At 43.4% G+C, this 19,519-nt stretch overlaps 1 protein-coding gene across 2 annotated transcripts in view; it reads right to left on the bottom strand.

The window, feature by feature from the left end:
* GPC6 (glypican 6) overlaps window positions 1-19,519 on the bottom strand; it is a 942,204-nt gene that overhangs the window by 61,000 nt on the left and 861,685 nt on the right. For both annotated transcript variants that reach the window (XM_048492941.1, XM_048492940.1), the window contains exons 5-6: window positions 14,570-14,700; window positions 3,235-3,378 (exon numbers count right to left, since the gene is read on the bottom strand). In XM_048492941.1, the coding sequence (XP_048348898.1) occupies window positions 3,235-3,378; window positions 14,570-14,700 (275 nt within the window). The remainder of the gene's footprint in view (window positions 1-3,234; window positions 3,379-14,569; window positions 14,701-19,519) is intronic.

Raw genomic sequence — 19,519 nt, forward strand, 5'->3', positions numbered from 1 at the left:
TGAGATTATGTAGGACATTAATAAGATGCTGCGGGACTGATGTATGTGGAGAAATTGTCTTCTTCTTGGTAATACTATTTCCCCAGTCTCCAAATACCAGCAAGGATAGTCAGGGAGCCAGCAGGAACAGAGAGGACTTGTATATCTGGATCCAGCTTCAGTCACACTTAAAATAAGTACTAATGTCTGAAATAATGTGGCTAGATGAAATCCACCCTTGGAAGTGCTTTTCAATGTACATTTGGGTAAGCATCAGATCGACTCTTCTGGCTGCTGATTCAGTCAGTGATATGCATATAGATCTCATCCATTGGTTTGCCTGTGGCTCATCACCATATGGGTTCTGCCAAGGGCTGCCAGCACAAAGCGTACCAGGTTGGGGAAGCCTTGTCAGAGACTTAATGACATTGCTAGCGGCTTTTTCAGTACAGAATATGGCACTGAGTGTTGTGTCTGGCATGCTCTAGCTTTACCAAGCACAAAAAAGAGCTGCATAAGCCTCTCCAGATGAAGTACAGAGCCAGAGAAGCCACGTCTACTCCTGAAGCAGTCTCCTGTAGGCAGGATTGCACTGTAACACTCACCATAGTGGTCAACTGGAGTTGAGAAGCTGGAGTTGGTGGTACCGCCACCTTTTCCAACTTGACCTACTGATCCCCCTCAAGGTGAAACATCCAAGCCGTGTATCCTTATGGACTGAATGAAGAAATAAAGAGATTGAAAGAGGAGTCCATATTCTGTTGCCTATAAGCCCACCAAAATCCAGGAGATCTTTCAAGAGGTATAAAATGAAAAGCAAATGGAGAACACAGAAAAGCTGTTTAAATGAGGCTGTATTCCCAGAGGAGAAGGCAGCAGAGTGAGACAGCTCTTTTAAGGGAAAAAAATTCCAGAACTTATTCCATTTGGTGGGTTGCCAAAACAAAACTGGAAAAGAAACAATCTTTAGAATACGTCAACAACCAGAAAGGGAGGAATTTGATTCCTCCATTAAAGTACTGGAAACTCTGAGAAATTGTGGGAAAAGTGACATCAAGAGGGCAATGACACTAGGAAGGGCTCTGTGTCCTTTGAAATAGGCGAGATGGCCACAAATCTCAAGAGTGTATCTGCCAATCTGCTGAGTCTCAGGGCAGAATCAGACTCTCTAAAAGACTTTGTTAATAATAATATTCCCACAATGATGAATGAGCTCATGAGGATATTAAAGAAATTAAAGGTGAATAAAAATAGCAAAAATAGAAGAGAAGGTGGAACAGAACAAAGAGGAAGTGAAAACCTTTAAATAAGATATGGACTCTGTTCAATTTGAGGTTAAAATACATGAACAAACCATTCTTCAACAGGAGTATGAAATCAAAGAAAAGGCCTTGAGACTCAGGAAGGTATCAGAAGATCCAAATCCATCAAAAGAAGAGTTGAACAAGAACATTGCCTCAGTCCTGGCCAATCATTTGAAGATCAAGGAAGAAATGGTGTCAAAGATTGAAAAAATCTATAGAGCTACATTTTTTTAAAAGTCCAGAATTGAAAGGACTGTGTAGAGACATTGTTATCTACTTCTACTCTAAAGAAATGGAAGATCAGATTTTGGAAATAAACAATAAATCAACAATCAAGATAGAAGACATCATTGTGATGAGGGAGAGTCCTTCAAGAGTCCTACAGAAAAGGAAAGAGTATGCATTTTTGGTGAACACTTTAAGAAGAAACCAGATAGAGCTTTCATGGCTTTGATGGGAAGGAGATTTCTCCACTTACAGCAAAGAATTATTTCAATAACGAGCACCAAACAGATCTTCACAAAGATTTAAAAAGTCCTTACATAAAAATGTTCTGCTAGATTAATTAATGTTTTAACAAGAGGGGAAGTTAATGAAAAATAAAATTGGGACTGTAAATTCAGATATAAGGTTAAGAGAAGAGGGATAAGGGAAGGAATGGGAAATTTATGGTAAAAAAATTGACTATAGGAAATTAGGTACAGAGGATAAGATTGTTTTTCTTTTTGTTTCAAATTGCAAGTTGATATATTAGAAAAGGTTTAGAGGAAAAGAGGAACCCATGTTGGGCTTGAGGTTAAATAAACAATGAAATAATGTTATGGATAAGATTGACAGCAGGGTCCAGGCAGGAAGTCAATTAGTTATATGTAGTCTATGTTGTTTATGTAACATAGGTCTTTGTTGTGTAAGTAGAATAGGGTGGCTGGATCTCTTTTGTTTTTTCCCCTTTCTATATTAGTTTTGTTGTAGTTGTTAAAAACCCAGTAAAAATGATTTTAAAAATGACAATGCTGGCGATGGACTGACATAATTCTCCATGCACTTGGAAGTGACATCAGCATGTCGCCAGGAATGTGTTAGATTGTCCCCAGCAATGTGCTGATATCACTTCTGGGCACACAGGGAGTGACATCAAAGAATCAGGACACTGCCTGTTGCCCCTGATTTTCCTGCACACTTTTCTCTTACTACGCCGCTAAGCAGCAGTAGGAAATACCCACTGTCACCAGCCTAGCTCTGCCTCATAAACTCTTGCAGCAGTCTTTCCATCTGAATATTATTGAACAGTCATACAGATTTATCTAAAAACTGATGCCAGAATTTACTTGTTTCCCCTTTTTGCCCCCTGTAATCACTGCATGTATTATTTCTGAACTGTAAACTGCCTGAAGCACAAAAGGAGATCTGTGGTATATTATGGTATCAAATGAATAAATAAACATGTTTCATCAGGGCATCTGCTTCTGTGACTGACAGTGTAAGCCTACACAGAGTCCACTGAAAGAATGGGCTTAAAAGGGTGTAATTCTGCCATATGAGTGGAAAGACTATTTTTATTCTGTGTTAGGATTGCGCTCAGTAGGACAACTTAGAAGTCATGATTAAGCCAGGCCTATAAGATCATAATGTAAATGTTCAGTATGTGTAGTTTATGTAAATCTCCATTATATAAAACTTCAATCGCTGAAATGATATTAAACAGTTAAGGACAAAAGTGAGCTCAAGTAAATGATTACTAAGGCTCCAGCAGACGAAAATCCTCATTTTTAAGGACTTGTGCCTATACTGTATAAAGGCAGGCAAGAAGAAACAGGTATTCATTACACAATAATTCTTCTTCATACAGCAACTGCGGTAGTCCAAAGGTGTGGGAAGACTCAATTATTAAATTGGATTCCTCCCAATTCAGTACAATCAAGATCTCTTTACTATTGAAATTATGACTTACCAGCCTATCCAAGCTCGTCCCAGCAGCTGTTGTTGGCCTTTCCTCAGGATTGTAGGGTCGGAAACGGTTATGAAAGTTATCAGGAATAGAGCGAGAAGATCTTAATCCTGGTGCTGGTTTAGGTTGTCCGCACCCTTGAAACACCTGGAAGAACCATATCAAGTTACACCAACATTTCATCCCAAAATGGAATCTAGCAGTGGTTTATTCCTGATAAAGTGATCTGCCAACCACCTCATGGTCAACATTTAAACAAACATATTGTTTAAAAGAGGTAATCCTGTGCAGATAATGCTGGCTTGTTCAAGGCCACCCACCAAACTATATAAACTGAGGACAGATTTCAACTTGTGTTACCTGCAATCCAAACCCAGTATTATGTCCACTATACAGCAATGGCCCTTTCCAAAGAGTTTGGACTTAGTGTTGTTTTAATTTTATTTTGAACCAAGAGAATTGTTGAGGTTTTGTGTTGTTAACTTTATTGGTACATTCCATGAAAGTGAACAAAATTGCTTGAGCATGGGCTGTCAATGCTATCATATATATGAGGAGTGCCACAGTATTTGTCCATTTTTGTTAACTTAGGGATTGCACCCCATTTATTCCTGAAGATTGGGTGGCTTCCTCAAGTGTGTGCTTTCAGGCTTTATTTATGGGTTCTCACTTTCAATGCTGGGAAATTGCCCCCTTTACCATGAAATAGCCTCAAACACCTTTACTCCACTTCTTCACTGAAAAGTTTACTTTGTAATAAGGGCTAATTTTTAGGAGAAAAATCAGAGCTCATGCTGATATGTCTCATTCTTAATATATAACACAGAATATGGATCTGATTTAAGGTTGTCAAGCAGCAAGCAGAAGACAAGAGGAGGGATAGCCAAGGTGGCCATCAGGTTGACAGTGTGATGGATTTCCCCAAAAGTGATGTCACGCTGTCTAGGAGTCAATGAAAACTCTATGGTACAACCATATAATTTCTGGTTATTTATAGGGAAAACTGACAGCAATTCCAGGTTTTCCCCAAAAGGAATGTCACACTGTCAGCCTGAGAATAATTTTCTCAGGCTGGAGATTTCTTGCCTCCAGTAGGGGCTTGGCAACACTGACTTGAATCCCCCCCAAGAGCTGACTTTTCTACATTTGATTACTTTGTGGCTGGCTACTGAATATTTGAATAGACCTGAGTGAAGGGAATTCTGCGTTAAGTGAGATAAAATTCTGCCTGAGATGTTACATATTTGATAACTCATTCACTTTACTTAATGAGAAGTCATCCAGAGGTGCATATGTGTACCAAGCCCGGTAGTGAGGAGAAGGAAGTTATAAAAATTAACCATATTTAATAAAACTCCCAGTATTTAGTTAGAAAGAAGCCAAGTCCTCGTCACCCAGACTCTCAACTCAAATTCTTCTGCTTACTGACATGCTGCATAAAAGCAGCTACAGAGGACTCCACCAAATACTGAATGTTTTGTATTGTAAGCATGACTTGAGGAAGATCACACATGGCAGATGTTGCAGGGGAGGCTGCATACCAATCTGTCAATACCTTGATGAGCTCATTGCTGTGAAGGGCCCATCACTCTGCCTGACACTGTGCATGGAGAGAGGCCCTGTACATTGCAGGAAGGAACCCTTTGCACATGTGGACATTTTGAAATGTTCAACAATCATCTGTCAAGAGTAAAAGGTTAGCTTTCCCCTCACTGTGAAGTTGTCACTAATTCCAAATGCTCTATCCCCACCATCTCCCCGGCCTCCAGAGTACAATTCAGTAGGAGGCATTCAGGAAGGAAAGACAGCATGGCATAGCCCAATCTTGACCCATCCCAGAAGCTAAGCAGGGTTGATATTTGTAAGGGGGACCACCAAGGAAGACTCTGCAGAGGAAGGAATGGCAAACCACGTCTGCTTTTCCCTAGCCTTGAAAGCTCCTTGCTGGGGTCACCACAAGTTGCCTGCAACTTGATGTCACTTTACATACACACGAGATATTCAAAACTGAGCTAGCCCTCTTCTGAAGCCCACCACATCAAGAATCTAAAACAGATGAGACCAGGGAAGACCTGTGATTTTTTTAAAAAAATGCTAATATCAGCCACGCATGTTCAAAGTCACATGGGGTAGAAGAGGCATTAACTCTTCTTTTCCCTGTGCAGTTTTGGTCAGCAGAAATCGTCCTGATGTAATCATCAGTCCTAAAAGGGAAAAAAGATGGGCAAAAATACACCTCTCTAAATAAAGGATGAAGGATCAAACAGATATATTTGAAGTTATGTGAATGGAGTTTGCAGCATTTCAAAATCAGATGTAGGAGCCTAAATTTAGACCCAAAACACTGCACTAATGGAGAAGCTAGATCCAAATCCAGGAGCCCCTTAGAGACTAACAAAATGTTCAGGGATGAGCTTTCAAGAGTCAAAACTCCCTTCATCATTAATCCTCCTCTAAGAGAAGCATTCCTCCACAAGAATCCTGCTGAGTGATCTCAGGCTAGTTACAGTTCACTCAGAATTCTCTCAGCCCATCTGAGGAATTAATGGCAACCCTCCTTTGAAAAAGTCGGCTGTGTCTTGACAGCACACAGACACAAGAAGGAGAGGATTAATCTTTCCTGCCTGGGCCATTTTTCCAAGCTGAAATGGCCTGCAGGAGTTGCTAGTTACCCCACTGTAGTAAATATAAAGGCACCCCATCAAAATAGTGGGAAACGCTCTGGAGATCTGAAGATTGGGAAAACTATGCACAGGGGGAAAGGCTTAAATCCCCCCCTTTCCTCACACTGCAGTCCTGATCTGAGTTGAGGCCTTGTATTTCTGGGTTTTATAGAAAAATGAACACTGGACAATCCGTTTCTGAAACTCCCAGCATCACATCCCTTTTAAAGATAACTAACCCTTAATTTAGGGAAAAACCCAAAGCGTTGAGTAAGATTTACATCTACGCTTCCTTCTATATGGCTCCAGTCCTAATAGTCCCCTATGCATATGATATGAGAGGAAGTAAAAACACATCTCTCAGTGTCACAGGGACACATGAAGCTGTCTTGCACACTGAATCAGGCCATTGGTCCATTAAGGCAATTGTTTGTTTGCATTTATTCCCCGCCTTTTACCAGTATGTACTCATGCTGGCAGTAGCTCTCCATTAGAGGTCTTTCATAACACCTCATACTACATGAGAACTCTCTCAGCTCCATCTAACTCACAAGATGTCTGTTGTGGGGAGGGAAAATGAAACACCTTTGAGAGTCCTTAAAGGTCGAGAAAAGCAGGGTATAAAAACCGATTCTTCTTTAAACAGGAGATGCAGGAGATTGAACCCGGGGCCTTTTCCACAGCAAGCAGATGCTCTACTCCTGAGCCATCGCTGTCTCCCCTGTTTACAGTCTAATCCACCTACAGGTCATTAGCAAGCAGCTTGCGTTAGAGAACAGAGTGGAGCCTCTTGAAATGTCAATGTATGAAGCAGGACTTATGAACGTAAATTGAAGGGGGCACATTGGGTAGATTACTAATGGCTCAGAAGGAGATGACATATAACAAAGGGGATGGTGTCATAACAGCCTCAGTGTGGTTAGTTTTATAGATGAGCAAGGTCTGCAAGCTGAAAACAAACTGGAGGAAATTGATCTTACTGATTTTGTTTATTGATGTGTCAAGTTTTAGACAGAGCTGTGCCAGAATGAAGGACTGTGGTTAGAGGTTGCTGAACACCATGCCATGCCTCTGAAATAATTTAAAATGAAGTTTAGTGGATGTTTAATTTAATCATCTTCCACATGTTATCCTTTGGAAGGCAGTCACATATAGGAAATCGAGGTGATTCTCATCTGCCACAAACTTACCCCGGATAAGCCCAAATCAATCAGTTGTGTGAATCTAGATCAATAGCCATTTGGCACAAGTATATATTACATTTTCTCATCATTCAGGCTGACCATGAATGACCTGTATTTGGTTTCTAGCGAGCAGTAGCCTGACAGAAATGGTTTTGCTAAAATGGAAACCCCACAGGAGCCAAACCTGGGAATACAAAGTAGTCAGTGCCTGTTGCCTGTAGGAATAGATATGAGGAAGTCCTGGATGGATCCTTGTAAGCATCTAATACCTGAGCCATTGTAAAGATTCAAAACAAGCAGAGGATCTTAACCTGCAAAACATAACCTGCTTTCTGCAGCCAGAAATCCCAGTCAGGATTCCTATCAAGTGAAACTGGACTCTTGGCCCCAGGGAAGGCCAAGCTTGGAGCACAAAACCTGTGCCTGGAGGATCCAGCAAGATAGTCTGCCCAGGCCACAGCCTAAGAAGGATGGGAGGTAGCTGGGCCCAGCTGCTGTGCTGGCAGGTGCTACATCTTCAGGGCTGTGTTGTGCTTTGGCCAAAATCCTGAAAGTACTGCTCTCAATGCACTGCCAGTGGCGTAACTGGGGGGGAAGTGTGACGGGGGGCTGACACCCCAGGCCCCACTTGTGAGTGTCATAAGGGAGGTGCATTTGGCCACCCCTTCCCTATGAGAGCTGCTTTGCACTGCCGGCTGCTATCACTCCTCTTCCTCCTGCACCCGCACCCATCAGTCTTAATCTGCCCACTGCTGCCTGCCCACCTGCCATCTTGGGCTGCTGCCACCCACCCACTTCTACCCAAAGCCCACCAGCTGGTCTGCCTCTTCCCTAGCCAGCATGCTCCCTGGACAGTGGGGCAAGGTCTGTTCAAGCCAGTGCTGATATGGCTGACCCCACTTGGCTGCTCTTCCTGGGAGCATTGTTGTTGATGGGAGGGGTGCTGGCATCCTGCCGCACTTGGAGCTACTATGCTTCAGGGTCTCATGCAGAGACTGGCATTGCCCACTGACAAGAGGTTCAAGGTGCTCAGACTGTCCAGTCTGCTGCCCTTCTTTGAGACTGCTTTGGAGAGATAGGCTGGGGTTGAAGGCACCCTTTCCCTCTGCCCCTTCTAGGGGATGCAATTTTGGAGGGACACAATTTCAGTACTTGCCCTGAGTGCCACAATTTGCAGGTATGATACTGTGCACTGTTCTAGTTCTTCAGAAGGGTGGCATGCAGTCAGTTTGGCACTTCCCTGTACCTCCTCAGCCCAAGCCTTCTACCATTACCACTTCTGTCAAGTGGGAGCAGATTCTGGGGGGCTATGGGCCTGGGTTTGAGTCCTGCCCATGAAGGGCCTGGCAGCTATATTAGAGGCTAGTGGTGAGGTTTCCACTGCAGGTTCTGGTGGGATGGTTTATCACACTGCTGGAGTATTATGAGCAGGTGGTTCCACAAGGCTGGGCCTTCCAATTCTTATAGTCCTCCTCAGCCATCAGTATTGGCTCCTTGGGCTCTTTCCCTGAAGACTCCAAGTCAGAGTCACTGGGATGGTCAGGGGGGTCACAATAGACCATCAGGAAGATTCTGTTACCCAAACATAACCAAAAGAAACAATTGCAGGGATACCAACTGGATGAGTCTTCTTTATAGGCCATAAAAGGTCAGATGATACTCCCATATCCTTATAAAAGCTTCCAGGACAGAGTTGCTTGATGGTATGAGCAATTACTGAGCTTAGACTGGAGCACAATTCTACATAGGATGGTCCCACTGGAGACCTACACATGCCTATTTGAAGCCATCTTTGCCTCAACTGCACCAAAACTCTCCTTGACAAACATGATTCTCCCTTGCACATGTCCTGTGCCACTCTATGTGAATTCCCTCACTTGGATCTTTGTCACTCTTCCTCTTCTACACTGGCTGTCTGAAGTTGCTTGCAGTCACAAAAGGGCAGTTGTTAGCCATTCACCTGAACTCCCCACTGACGTGAAAAGATTTTGGCTGCCAAGGAGAAGTTTAAGGAAGTTAGTCTGGAATATAGGGCTGGTTCAATGCCCAAGTGATTTAATGGTTGCTTGGGGTGCCAAATTGGCAGGGGCAGCACAGAAGGAGATGGCCATCCCTTGCAGCTCTGCCGCCTGGCTTGGATCCACCATGATGGCTGACTATGCAGCACACCTGAAACCTGGTGAAGTGGCACAGGATGAGGCTGCTTGGAGTGACAAAATGCCTTCAGCGGCTCCTGCCTGAACACAGGCAGATTCTCTGAGGTGAATCTCGTGCAATGTTAAGACAGTAAGTTAAGATCAAGATGAATCTCTGAGTGAGGAGAAGGTGGATATGCCGGCTCCTATTTTAGTTTCAGAATACATTTAACTATCAGTTTACTGCCCAACCATAGCCATACTTTATGTGAACCAAATGAAATGGCAAAATGTTAGCCCCAAGAGTGGATTTATTGAGAGAACTGTCTTTCATTAGATCATTATAATTCTGACCTGGATGGCCTAGGCTAGCCTGATCTCTTCAGATTGTGGGAGCTAGGCAGGGTTGTCCCTGGTTTGTACTGACAGTTGACACTTCTGCCAACTGAACAACAGAGGCAAACTAAGGCTGGCCTGATTGATAGTACTTGGATTGGAGACCACCAAGGAAGTCCAGGGCTGCTGAACAGAGGCAGGGAAAAACAAAACAGCCTCTGACTGTCTCTTGCCTTGAAAACCCTATAGGGCTGCCCTAAGTCAGCTGTGACTTGATGGCACTTTCCATTCAATTCAGCTCCATTATTAAAAGATAAACAGTGAGGCACAACATCAATTATATTTTTAGAAATAAAGGATTACATTCTGAGATTTCTGTGGGCAATGTTCTCCAGATCTAAGGGAAAATTTTAAAAAAACTTCTTCCAGATTTGTATTGTCGAACGAAAAAAAAAACTTCTTCCAGATTGATATTCACTAGCATAACCCCCCACCCCCAGCATACACACAATTTTCCCATATCTCAAACGATGCATATTGGGGTGAAAACTATTAAATAACAATTTTCCTGAACTTTGAAAGCTGGCCTAATTATCTGAAAATCAAAAACATTATCCCAGTTTAACATTTATAAAATGTGGCTCTCTTACCCCATCCAAATCTGCAGATCTCTTTAGAAACACTTGCTGCCATTTTAAATAAGTCTCCACAGATGATTTCAGACTGCAATTGTTTGGAACCTCTCGGCTATGTGGTGAAATTTGCTCCAGATGTTTGTTAAAACGCATGGCAAACCTCAATCTGGTGTAGGGGCCAGCATGCTGGACTTGGAGTAGGAAAATACCTCATTCAGCCATGAAACTCATGGGTAGCCTTGGGCAAGTCTGAGCACATGGCTACCTCACAGGGTCATTGTAAAAATAAAACAAGACAACCCCCATCTTTATGACCTTCAGCCCTTTTAGGAAGACAGGATAGAGATATGGTGTGAAATAGAGTTGCCAGGCCAAGCCTAGCAACCAGGGTATGAGTTAAGGGACAAGGCTTTGTGACATCACCAATAAATGTCACCATGGAGAAAAATCAGACAGTTTCTGGCAATTCCTAGCCTTACCTATTGTCATTTCTGGTTTGCATCTGGAAATGATAAAGAAGCACAGAAGATGCCATAGTGGGAAAGTATCAACTCTGGTTAAAAAAAACATGTATTATGTTTCTTAATAACATATTACGCAGATCTTCCCATGCTATGTAGCACATCGGGCAACAAGTGATCTCCAGCAGTTCTGGTCTTGGATGAGTGTTTCAGCCTCTTCCCATGTAGAGTTCAGTGCCTTCAGGTCTTGCTCGAATGTTCTACTCCAGGTGTTTCGAGGGCGTCCTTGTTGTTGTTTGGCATCAGGAGGTATCTACCTCACTGCCGTCTTTGGGATCCGGCCATTCTCCATACGAAGGACATGGCCAGCTAATCAAATTCTTCTGTGTGAAATGATGGTATGAAGTTTGCACAAGCCGCTCCTTTCAAGCACCTCTTCGTTGGTGATGTGGTCATAATATTGGATCCTCAGGACTCAGTGTAGACACTTTTGTTGGAAGACATTGAGCCTGATGTTGATACTTGTTGATGTCTTCCAGGTCTCGCTAGCATAGATGGCTGTCGGGATCACAATAGAGGTGAATAGATGGGGCTTGGTCTTTAGGGCAATGGTTGGTGAGCACCAGATCTTTTCATTCTCTGAAAAGCAGCTGCGGCCTTCCCAGTGTAGCACCTGACATCTACCTTTGCATTTCCATTCTGGGAGATCACACTGCCCAAGTAGGTGAACCTTTCCACTTTCTCTAGCTGATGTGATCCAATTATGATTCCCTGTGTTTGGGCTGTGGAGCTAACATACATGATCTTTGATTTATCAGTGCTTATCCTGAGGCCAATTTTGCCCACTTCTGTATCCAGGTCAGTCATTGTGCGCTGCAGCCTTGGCTCATTTTCTTCAAGCAAGGCAATGTCATCAGAAAAATCCAAGTCACCATATTAGGGCCCCTATGATTAGACTCAACTCCTACTACACTGAAGGAAATGTGAGATAAAGATGTGGATGAGAAAGGTGGACAAGGTGAAAGCAATCACAGCTTCAAAGAAAGAAGAAAAGCAAAAGCACCTGATTGCAGGTGCCTCACAACTCACACTAACTGGCATTTGGTCATTCACCTGTCTAGTTACATAACTCATGTACCAGTGGGACAGAAATTACCACTTCTGCTGTACACAGACAATATGTTTCTATTATTATGTATTGTGTTCAGTTTGTGTCGTAAACCATTAAAAGCATTTGCTTTTACCATGTCTTAAATATACAAACATTAAAAAATATATGGTGTTTGATAAATCCTACTCCCACTCCCTCCTAGTACCTAAGTGGTTCATAAATGGACAACCAATTGAACAAGAAAATCAGTTCAGGTATCTGGGGGTCACCTTTCAATCAAATTTGAACTGCAAGGCCCATGTGACTAGTGCTGTAGAAAACCCATATTTACCAGTAATGCAATTCTTTGATTCTTTTCCACACGAGGTGCAATTGCATACCAGGTGCAATACAGGTGTTCAGTCCTAAGATAGTATCCCAATTATTGTATGGAATTGGGGTCTTGATAGTGGCAGTAGATGAATCACTTGATCAACCTCAGCTACAGTTTGTCTGCAAGATTCACTGTGTACCAGTCTATGTTTCAGGTATTGCTCTGTGGCGTAGGAGGTTAAGAGCTCATGTATCTAATCTGCACGAACGGGGTTTGATTCCCAGCTCTGCCGCCTGAGCTGTGGAGGCTTATCTGGGGAATTCAGATTAGCCTGTACACTCCCACACATGCCAGCTGGGTGACCTTGGGCTAGTCACAGCTTTTCGGAACTCTCTCAGCCCCACCTACTTCACAGGGTGTTTGTTGTGAGGGGGGGAGGGCAAGGAGATTGTAAGCCCCTTTGAGTCTCCTGCAGGAGAGAAAGGGGGGATATAAATCCAAAACTCTTCTTCTTCTCTTATCTTAGAGCTGAATTGGCCCAGAAGTCATGGAAGCCTGTCCATGGATCTTGGCATTTAAATTAATGCAAAAAAGTCTCCAGTGCAAGGAAAGGCATTTTCAGTCTTATTAAGACCCTTATATTGGGTCAAAGAAGGTACCGGTAACTGCTGAGAATCGACTTTGATGGTTAAGATTCGATGATAAAGATATGAACATCAAAGTTCTCAGAACCAAGCTGGACAAAAAAAAAGTCCCTGGAGGGTATGGCATATATGCTCACCAGCAGAGGTGGGATGCAGTCTATTCGCACCTATTCGGTAGAACCGGTTACTAAAAATTTTTTCAGTTCGGAGAACTGGTTATTAATGATTAACTCCACTAGAGACAAGGGGGTAATCTCTGTCCCTGGGTACAACAAATCTCGTCAAGTGGGGGATGCAAAATACTACCCCCCAGGTGCCCCCTTTGCGACCTACCCCATTGCACCTCATGATATGTATGAACTGCTATAAGGAAATAATACGGTATATGGTAATTCTATTTTTTTTTGTTCATTTCTGAATAAAAAGGAGTTGGGAAAGAATATTACAAGGTAAAAGATTTTTTCATTTTCTTTTTTCCCCTTGAGAATTTATATGTGGAAAGAGAGGAGTTTAAAGCTACTCTTACCTAGATTAAGGATTTTGGGATCTGTTAGTTTTCTTTCAAGTTGGAGATAATAGATAAAAGAGTAGTGCATATAGGAATCTGAAGAAGAAGTAGAAAGTAGGGAGGGAGGGAAATATGGGACAGGAGGGAGGCAATATAGGATGTGTGTTTTACTTGGAGGGTTGAGAGAGATAGACCAATTCAGAATATGTTTGCTTAAATATGGTGACCAGTTGTAAACAGTTTTTGGTTTCTCTCCTTACTTATGTTATTATTTAAAATCAATCAATATAATTATATAAAAAAGAAATAATACACTACCATACGGTATATTGCTTTTTTAATACTTTAAACAGTCATCATTTGAATCTAGAGGCGGGGTGAAGGGGAACTGCACCTGGGGCGCGCATGCCCTGCGTCCTTGCCACAACCCCGCCCAGGAATGCCCCACCCCCGGAATGCCTGCCCTGTCATGCCCCGCCCAGCCCCATTGGTGCTACGCCACTGTTTGAATCCCACCACCATCAGAACCTGTTACTAAAATTTTTGAATCCCTCCACTGCTCACCAGCATTCTTTGGGTTCTCTTCCCTCATGTGGTTCCCAGTTACTTCCAAAAACCTAACAAACCTTCATTATGGAACAGCATTTATACACGCTCAGTTGAATTCTTTTCCCTTAGTCATAATGGAAGATGGAGTTGAAGTCTGATACACAGGCATAGTGTATTCAGGCAGAGTTTTCAGGGGGTAGTTGGTAGAATGGCACAGTCACACCATCTCCACAGAGGTTCCCAGCAGTGCTACAAGATAAAACAAAAACTAAACTTACCTGCCATGCTGGATGGGCCTTTCCAGGCTGGAAGGCCTGAGGAAGCCAGCTAAACTCAGCACTGCCCCCTATTGGCACAGGGATGGGTTCCTGCAGTGCAGAAGAGCCGGCACAGCAGCTGCAATGGCACCCAGGTAACGCAGAGATGTGTGGCTCCCTGGCGCTGGCTTCTGTACTCCCCCTTATGTTCCCCTTATGCTGTATGGAGTGGCAATGATGCCAGTGCAGGGGTCATGCCCACCCAGTGGATTGTACTGTAAGTAACCTACTGGCATAAAGAAGCTTTCTTGGTTGGTCTCTTCCTCTAGTTTCCTCTTTTGGACACTGTTAGTGCCAAACATTCCTCATGCATTATTCCTCCAGTTGCCACTTCAAGACCCACATTTCACCCAACACACAAGGTCTACAAAGCTAGGGAACCATCTGTGGTTAAGAACTGTACAGGCATCCCCTCCCCAAGCTGCAATAGTACAAACTGTTTCTCAGACAGGGGTATTTAGTACAAAAAAGGTTCTGTATACCTTTGCAGACACCTGCATACTGTTCTCTTGCATGTTCATGATGGCTTCGGAAATTTTGACATCGATAGGATCCATTACTGATTCGATGTTGAATGGTCCCTCTAATCTCTCCGCTACCAAAAGCATAGCATCTGTTAGGAGACAAAGGAGCCAGCCATCAGACAACCAGTAACTGAAGCGTCTTGATGAAAATGTGTCCAACCAAAAATAACCGAGCTTCAGAACTGTAAACACATGAAGCTGCCTTGTATTTATTTAGTTAGACCATAAGGCCAGTCCTCTGACTGGAGTAGCTCTCCAAGGTGAAACTCCTTCATAACACTTCAGAACTGATCTTTAAAACCAAGGATTAACCACCTTGGCCTTTCTTCATGCAAAGGAGATGCTCTACCCCTGAGCCATGGTCCGTCCCCAATAAAATACAACAAACACACAAAACTGTCTTATGCTGAGGTTGACTATTGGTCTACCTGGGTCAGTACTGTCTATTCTGATTGGCAGGATCACAGGAAGAGGTCTTTCAGACCACTGGTCTATCAAGTTCAGTTCTTGGATCTCAAGAGTCCCAGGCACAGGTTGTTCAGACCCTTTTAAGCTAGAAATTCCAGAGACTGAGAACACAATCACAAAGCAGATGCTGTGCCACTGAGCCATGGTCACAGCCCCCATCAGGTGGAGGGACAATGGAAACCAGGCATGCCTCCTGCATGCAGCACAACTGTCAAAAATTGAGGCCCCTTAAATGTGCTATTAGCAAGAGGGATGCTGAGTAGGGAAATACTGAAGACACTTATGGCTTACCAAAGATTAAGCCAAGTGCACATGCCTTAAGATACGCATTGTTTCAACTGTGCACAAGGTCCAAGGATGTGCAGGAAAGCTAAGCATAACTATTGTATTGTGGTATAGCCTGTAGGGTAGTGGACTGGGAATTAGCACATGTGCCTTTGTGTACATACCCTACACCTGTGATAGTGCCAACTGCTGACTGTGTGAGCCTGTCCAGGAAGACTGGTATGTTTCTCTATGTTGGCTGAGATTCCTTCCTTCTGAGTTTAGACAGTGCTAGACTTGCCAACTCCAGGTTGCGAAATTTCTGAAGATTTGGGGGAGGAGAAAGTGGAGGGATGGACTTTTTGGAGGGACGTCAGTAGGTTCCACCTAGTATACTCTAAAACTACCATTTCCTCTAGGGCTAGTGATCTTTGTAGACTAGAGATGAGCTGTCCTTCCTTGAGAACTGCAGGGCCCACCTGGAGGTTTGCAACTAAAGTCAATGATACATTTATCTCTACCATAAAATCTCAGTCAGTAAGAGTGAAATGTTAAAAACGTGTATCTGGGAAGAAGCCCCATTGAGTAGACTTGAGTAGGGTTCTCAGCAGACCTTAGAATTGCATTGTAAGGAATGATGGGAGGCTGGGGACACAGGAGGAACTAGTGGGCAAAATGGGGTCAGAAGAGGACTACAGTAACATGCAAAGATCCTTCAAATATTATTATTTATTATTTACAACATTTATAATCTCGGCTTCCTGCCCTCACAAGAGCCACCAGGCTCCATATACAATAGCCAAAAAGAAATGTAGAAACATTTCTCCACAAAATCAACATCCGGTTGTATTTATCTAAGAAGAAAGGCAAGGGGGGAGGCAGTGGGCTTAAAAATGGCATTAATATTAGATGTCGTAGACTATTGCCACACTCAGCACAGGAGAAAATGTCCCTTTTATCTTGACACCTGAAACAGATAATTTGCTAGACAATTCGTACATAGACTTATCCATCAGAAAAATGAAAGCTGATTGAAATGAACCCGCCGGGTACAGTCTGGAGTTTTGCACAACCTGGTGAAACTTTGATGTGATATAGTGGGATCTTATAATTAAAGCAGCTGTTCTCTCTGACCCCAAGGACCCCCATTTCCTTGCAATACAAACAGGGGATAAATATTGGATTCCTGCCATGACGTACAGGTACAAGCCATGTTTTATGCTTGGTGCTTTTTACAAAATGCAGCTGGATGCCGTCTGTCAGAAGATGTATTTGATGGCTCTGCTGGGGTTACACAAGCTCGTTTGTCTAATTACACGGCACCATACTCGGAGTATTACATTATGTATAATCAAAAGAGGGCAATGACGTGTATGCTACTGTACTTACAGGGTGCCTCTAACCACCTTTGACCCTGCCAGCAAATTCATCATTCCAAAAATATATGCTGTCTATCACTTTACCCTCAGAGCACACTCAGGCAGAGGGCTCCTTTTCTCTATATTAAAAAAAGAACATTCATCGCTCCAAATGGAAAGCTCCCTTTGACCTCTGTACTAGACTGAATGCCAATAATATTCTGCTTTGTACTCAAAACTTTTGTTCATACAGAAATGCTGAAAAACTTGTAAGCCTCGTGATCTGACTTTTAAGCCTGTAATCCCAAGCACATTTAGTAGGAAGTAAGTCCCGTTCAGTTCAGTGGGATTTACTTCTGAGTACATATGCTTAACATTGCACTGAGTATGAACAGAACTGCACAAATTAGCTAGCATTCATAGATCACAAAACAAAATTGCAACCTTTTGAAGTTTCATGTACTGCATTGGTCCAAACAGGGACGGAGGGAGAGGAAACTGCACCCGAGGCACAACCTGCCCGCGTACCCCCCTGCCCTCACCCCACCCACGCCCTGCCCATGGGAGGGGGGGTCTGGAGGTGATTTTTTTGCCCCCACGTGACGCCAATGGCACGCCCCTGGGGTGCGGCGCCCCCCCCTCGTCCTGTTGCAGCTTTGCCACTGGGTCCAAAGGCTAGTAAACCCTCCCCGTTACCAGTGCCGATCTTAATTCTACTTCTGCAAGGGGAAGGATAGAGGAATGCTCAGATCACATAAGGCTGAGAACCACAGTCCATAAGAGAGTGGCTGTGGCTGTGGCTTAGTGGAAGAACCTCTGCTTAGTGCACAGAAGGTCGCAGGTTCAATCCCTGGCATCTACAGTTAAAAGGACCAGGAAGTAGATGATGTAAAAGTCATTTTCCTGAGACCTTGGGAAGCTACTGTCAGTCTGCCAGGCCAGGGTTTCCCGAAGTGGTGGCCTTGGGTGCCATGGTTCCTGCCATACTTACCTTGGCATCCCCCAAACTTTTCAGAAAGTGAGCACCACCATTTTAAGGCATGGATTGTTATTGGTTTCCCTCATTCAGCTGAAAGGGTTTCTGTGGTTGCAAAGTGGGGAGGCACATATTGCATTTGGCTCCATCTCCTGTGGCAGCCATTTAAGTATTTGGTTCTGACTCCTGTGACAGCCATTTTGGGGTGGCCCTCTCTACTCCCTTTCAAAATTCCATTGATGCTTAATGGCTCATAAAGGTTGGGGATCCCTAGAGCACTTTTGCACATGCAGAATAATGCACTTTCAATCCACTTTTAATGCATTTTGTAGCTGGATTTTACTGTGCAAATTAGCAAAATCCACTTGCAAACAATTGTGAAAGTGTATTGATGAAGGCTTTCATGGCCAGAATTGCTAGATGTTGTGAGTTTTCTAGGTTGTATGGCCATGCTCCAGTAGTATTTTCTCCTGACGTTTCGCCTGCATCTGTGGCTGGCATCTTGCTGGCATCTTGCCAGCCACAGATGCAGGCAAAATGTCAGGAGAAAATACTACTGGAACACGGCCATACAACCCAGAAAACCCACAACATCCTAATTATGAAAGTGCATTATTCTGCATGTGCAAACGTGCCCCTAGAGCAGACAATACCAACATTGATGGACCAATGGTCTGATTCACCTATAGGATTGCATTTAATTTGTACTACACACACACACACACACACACACACACACACACACACACACACACACACACACACACACACACACACACAAATAATAGTGATCCCAGAATATTATGGGCAAGCCTGAAACATTATGCTTAGTAAGTGGACTGGCATCCACAAAGCGAGCGTACACCAGCAGGGCTGGAGCAAGGGGGAATGGCACCCGGAGCATACGTGCGCCCTGTGCCCCTGCCATACCTCCGCCCCAGAATGTCCCCGCACCTGCCTGGTGGGTCACGCACCCAACATCTCCTTGCCACTATGGCACTGTACACCAGGGAGCTCACATGAATTTGGCCTATCTGGACACTGTTCATACGATCGGTATCTGAGACCTGCTCTCTCTTAGTTGATTCTGTTAGAAAACATTGAGAGCTGCGCCGTGTCTTCTGCAATGTCTGTTTTGACATTGCATGCTGTTTGTTTACTATACATACATTCATTGCTTGGAAGGATGTTTACCTTTTACATTGTTGCAGTCTAGATATAGAGTTCTGGTGTTTATTTTAAGTAACTGATTCAGTGTGAGGCAGCTTCATGTGTGTTTATCTGTGTCCACAGTACATATTCTTCTCTAATGCCCATCTCAAATGAAGGAACCTGACTATCCTAGCTAAACAGAAGGCATCTAAATGTGAACTGACTATTGAAAGGTCCATACCTATAAGGTGGTGCATGGCTCCTGACCGTGTGCCACACCGAACCTTAGTCTAATGCCCCATTCACATCACCCAGAAAAGATCAGGGCAGAGAACAGAGATCAGGGCAGAGTTTCAATTTTGTGTGGACAAAACTTTGAGGGGGAAAAATGGAAGCACTTCTTATAAAAAAAAAAGAAAGTCAATTAATCCTTTTGGCATAATCTTAGAAAAGAGGGAGTGCTTTAATAGTGCCATCCTAACCACAGTCACATCCATCTAAGTTTGTTCAAGTCAGTAGACCTAGACAGGTGCCACTCTTCTTAGGTTTGCATAATAAGTAATATATTGGCTTTGGCTTGCAAAGCCTGTGATTCATGAACCAAATGAAATCATGATTTGGAAACAAAACTGATTTTATCAAGGGGGAAATGGGGAGAGGAGGTGGTAATGGAGGTTGCAAACATTGTAT

The sequence above is a fragment of the Sphaerodactylus townsendi genome, linkage group LG04 (assembly GCF_021028975.2).
Source record: "Sphaerodactylus townsendi isolate TG3544 linkage group LG04, MPM_Stown_v2.3, whole genome shotgun sequence".
Lineage (NCBI taxonomy): Eukaryota > Metazoa > Chordata > Lepidosauria > Squamata > Sphaerodactylidae > Sphaerodactylus > Sphaerodactylus townsendi.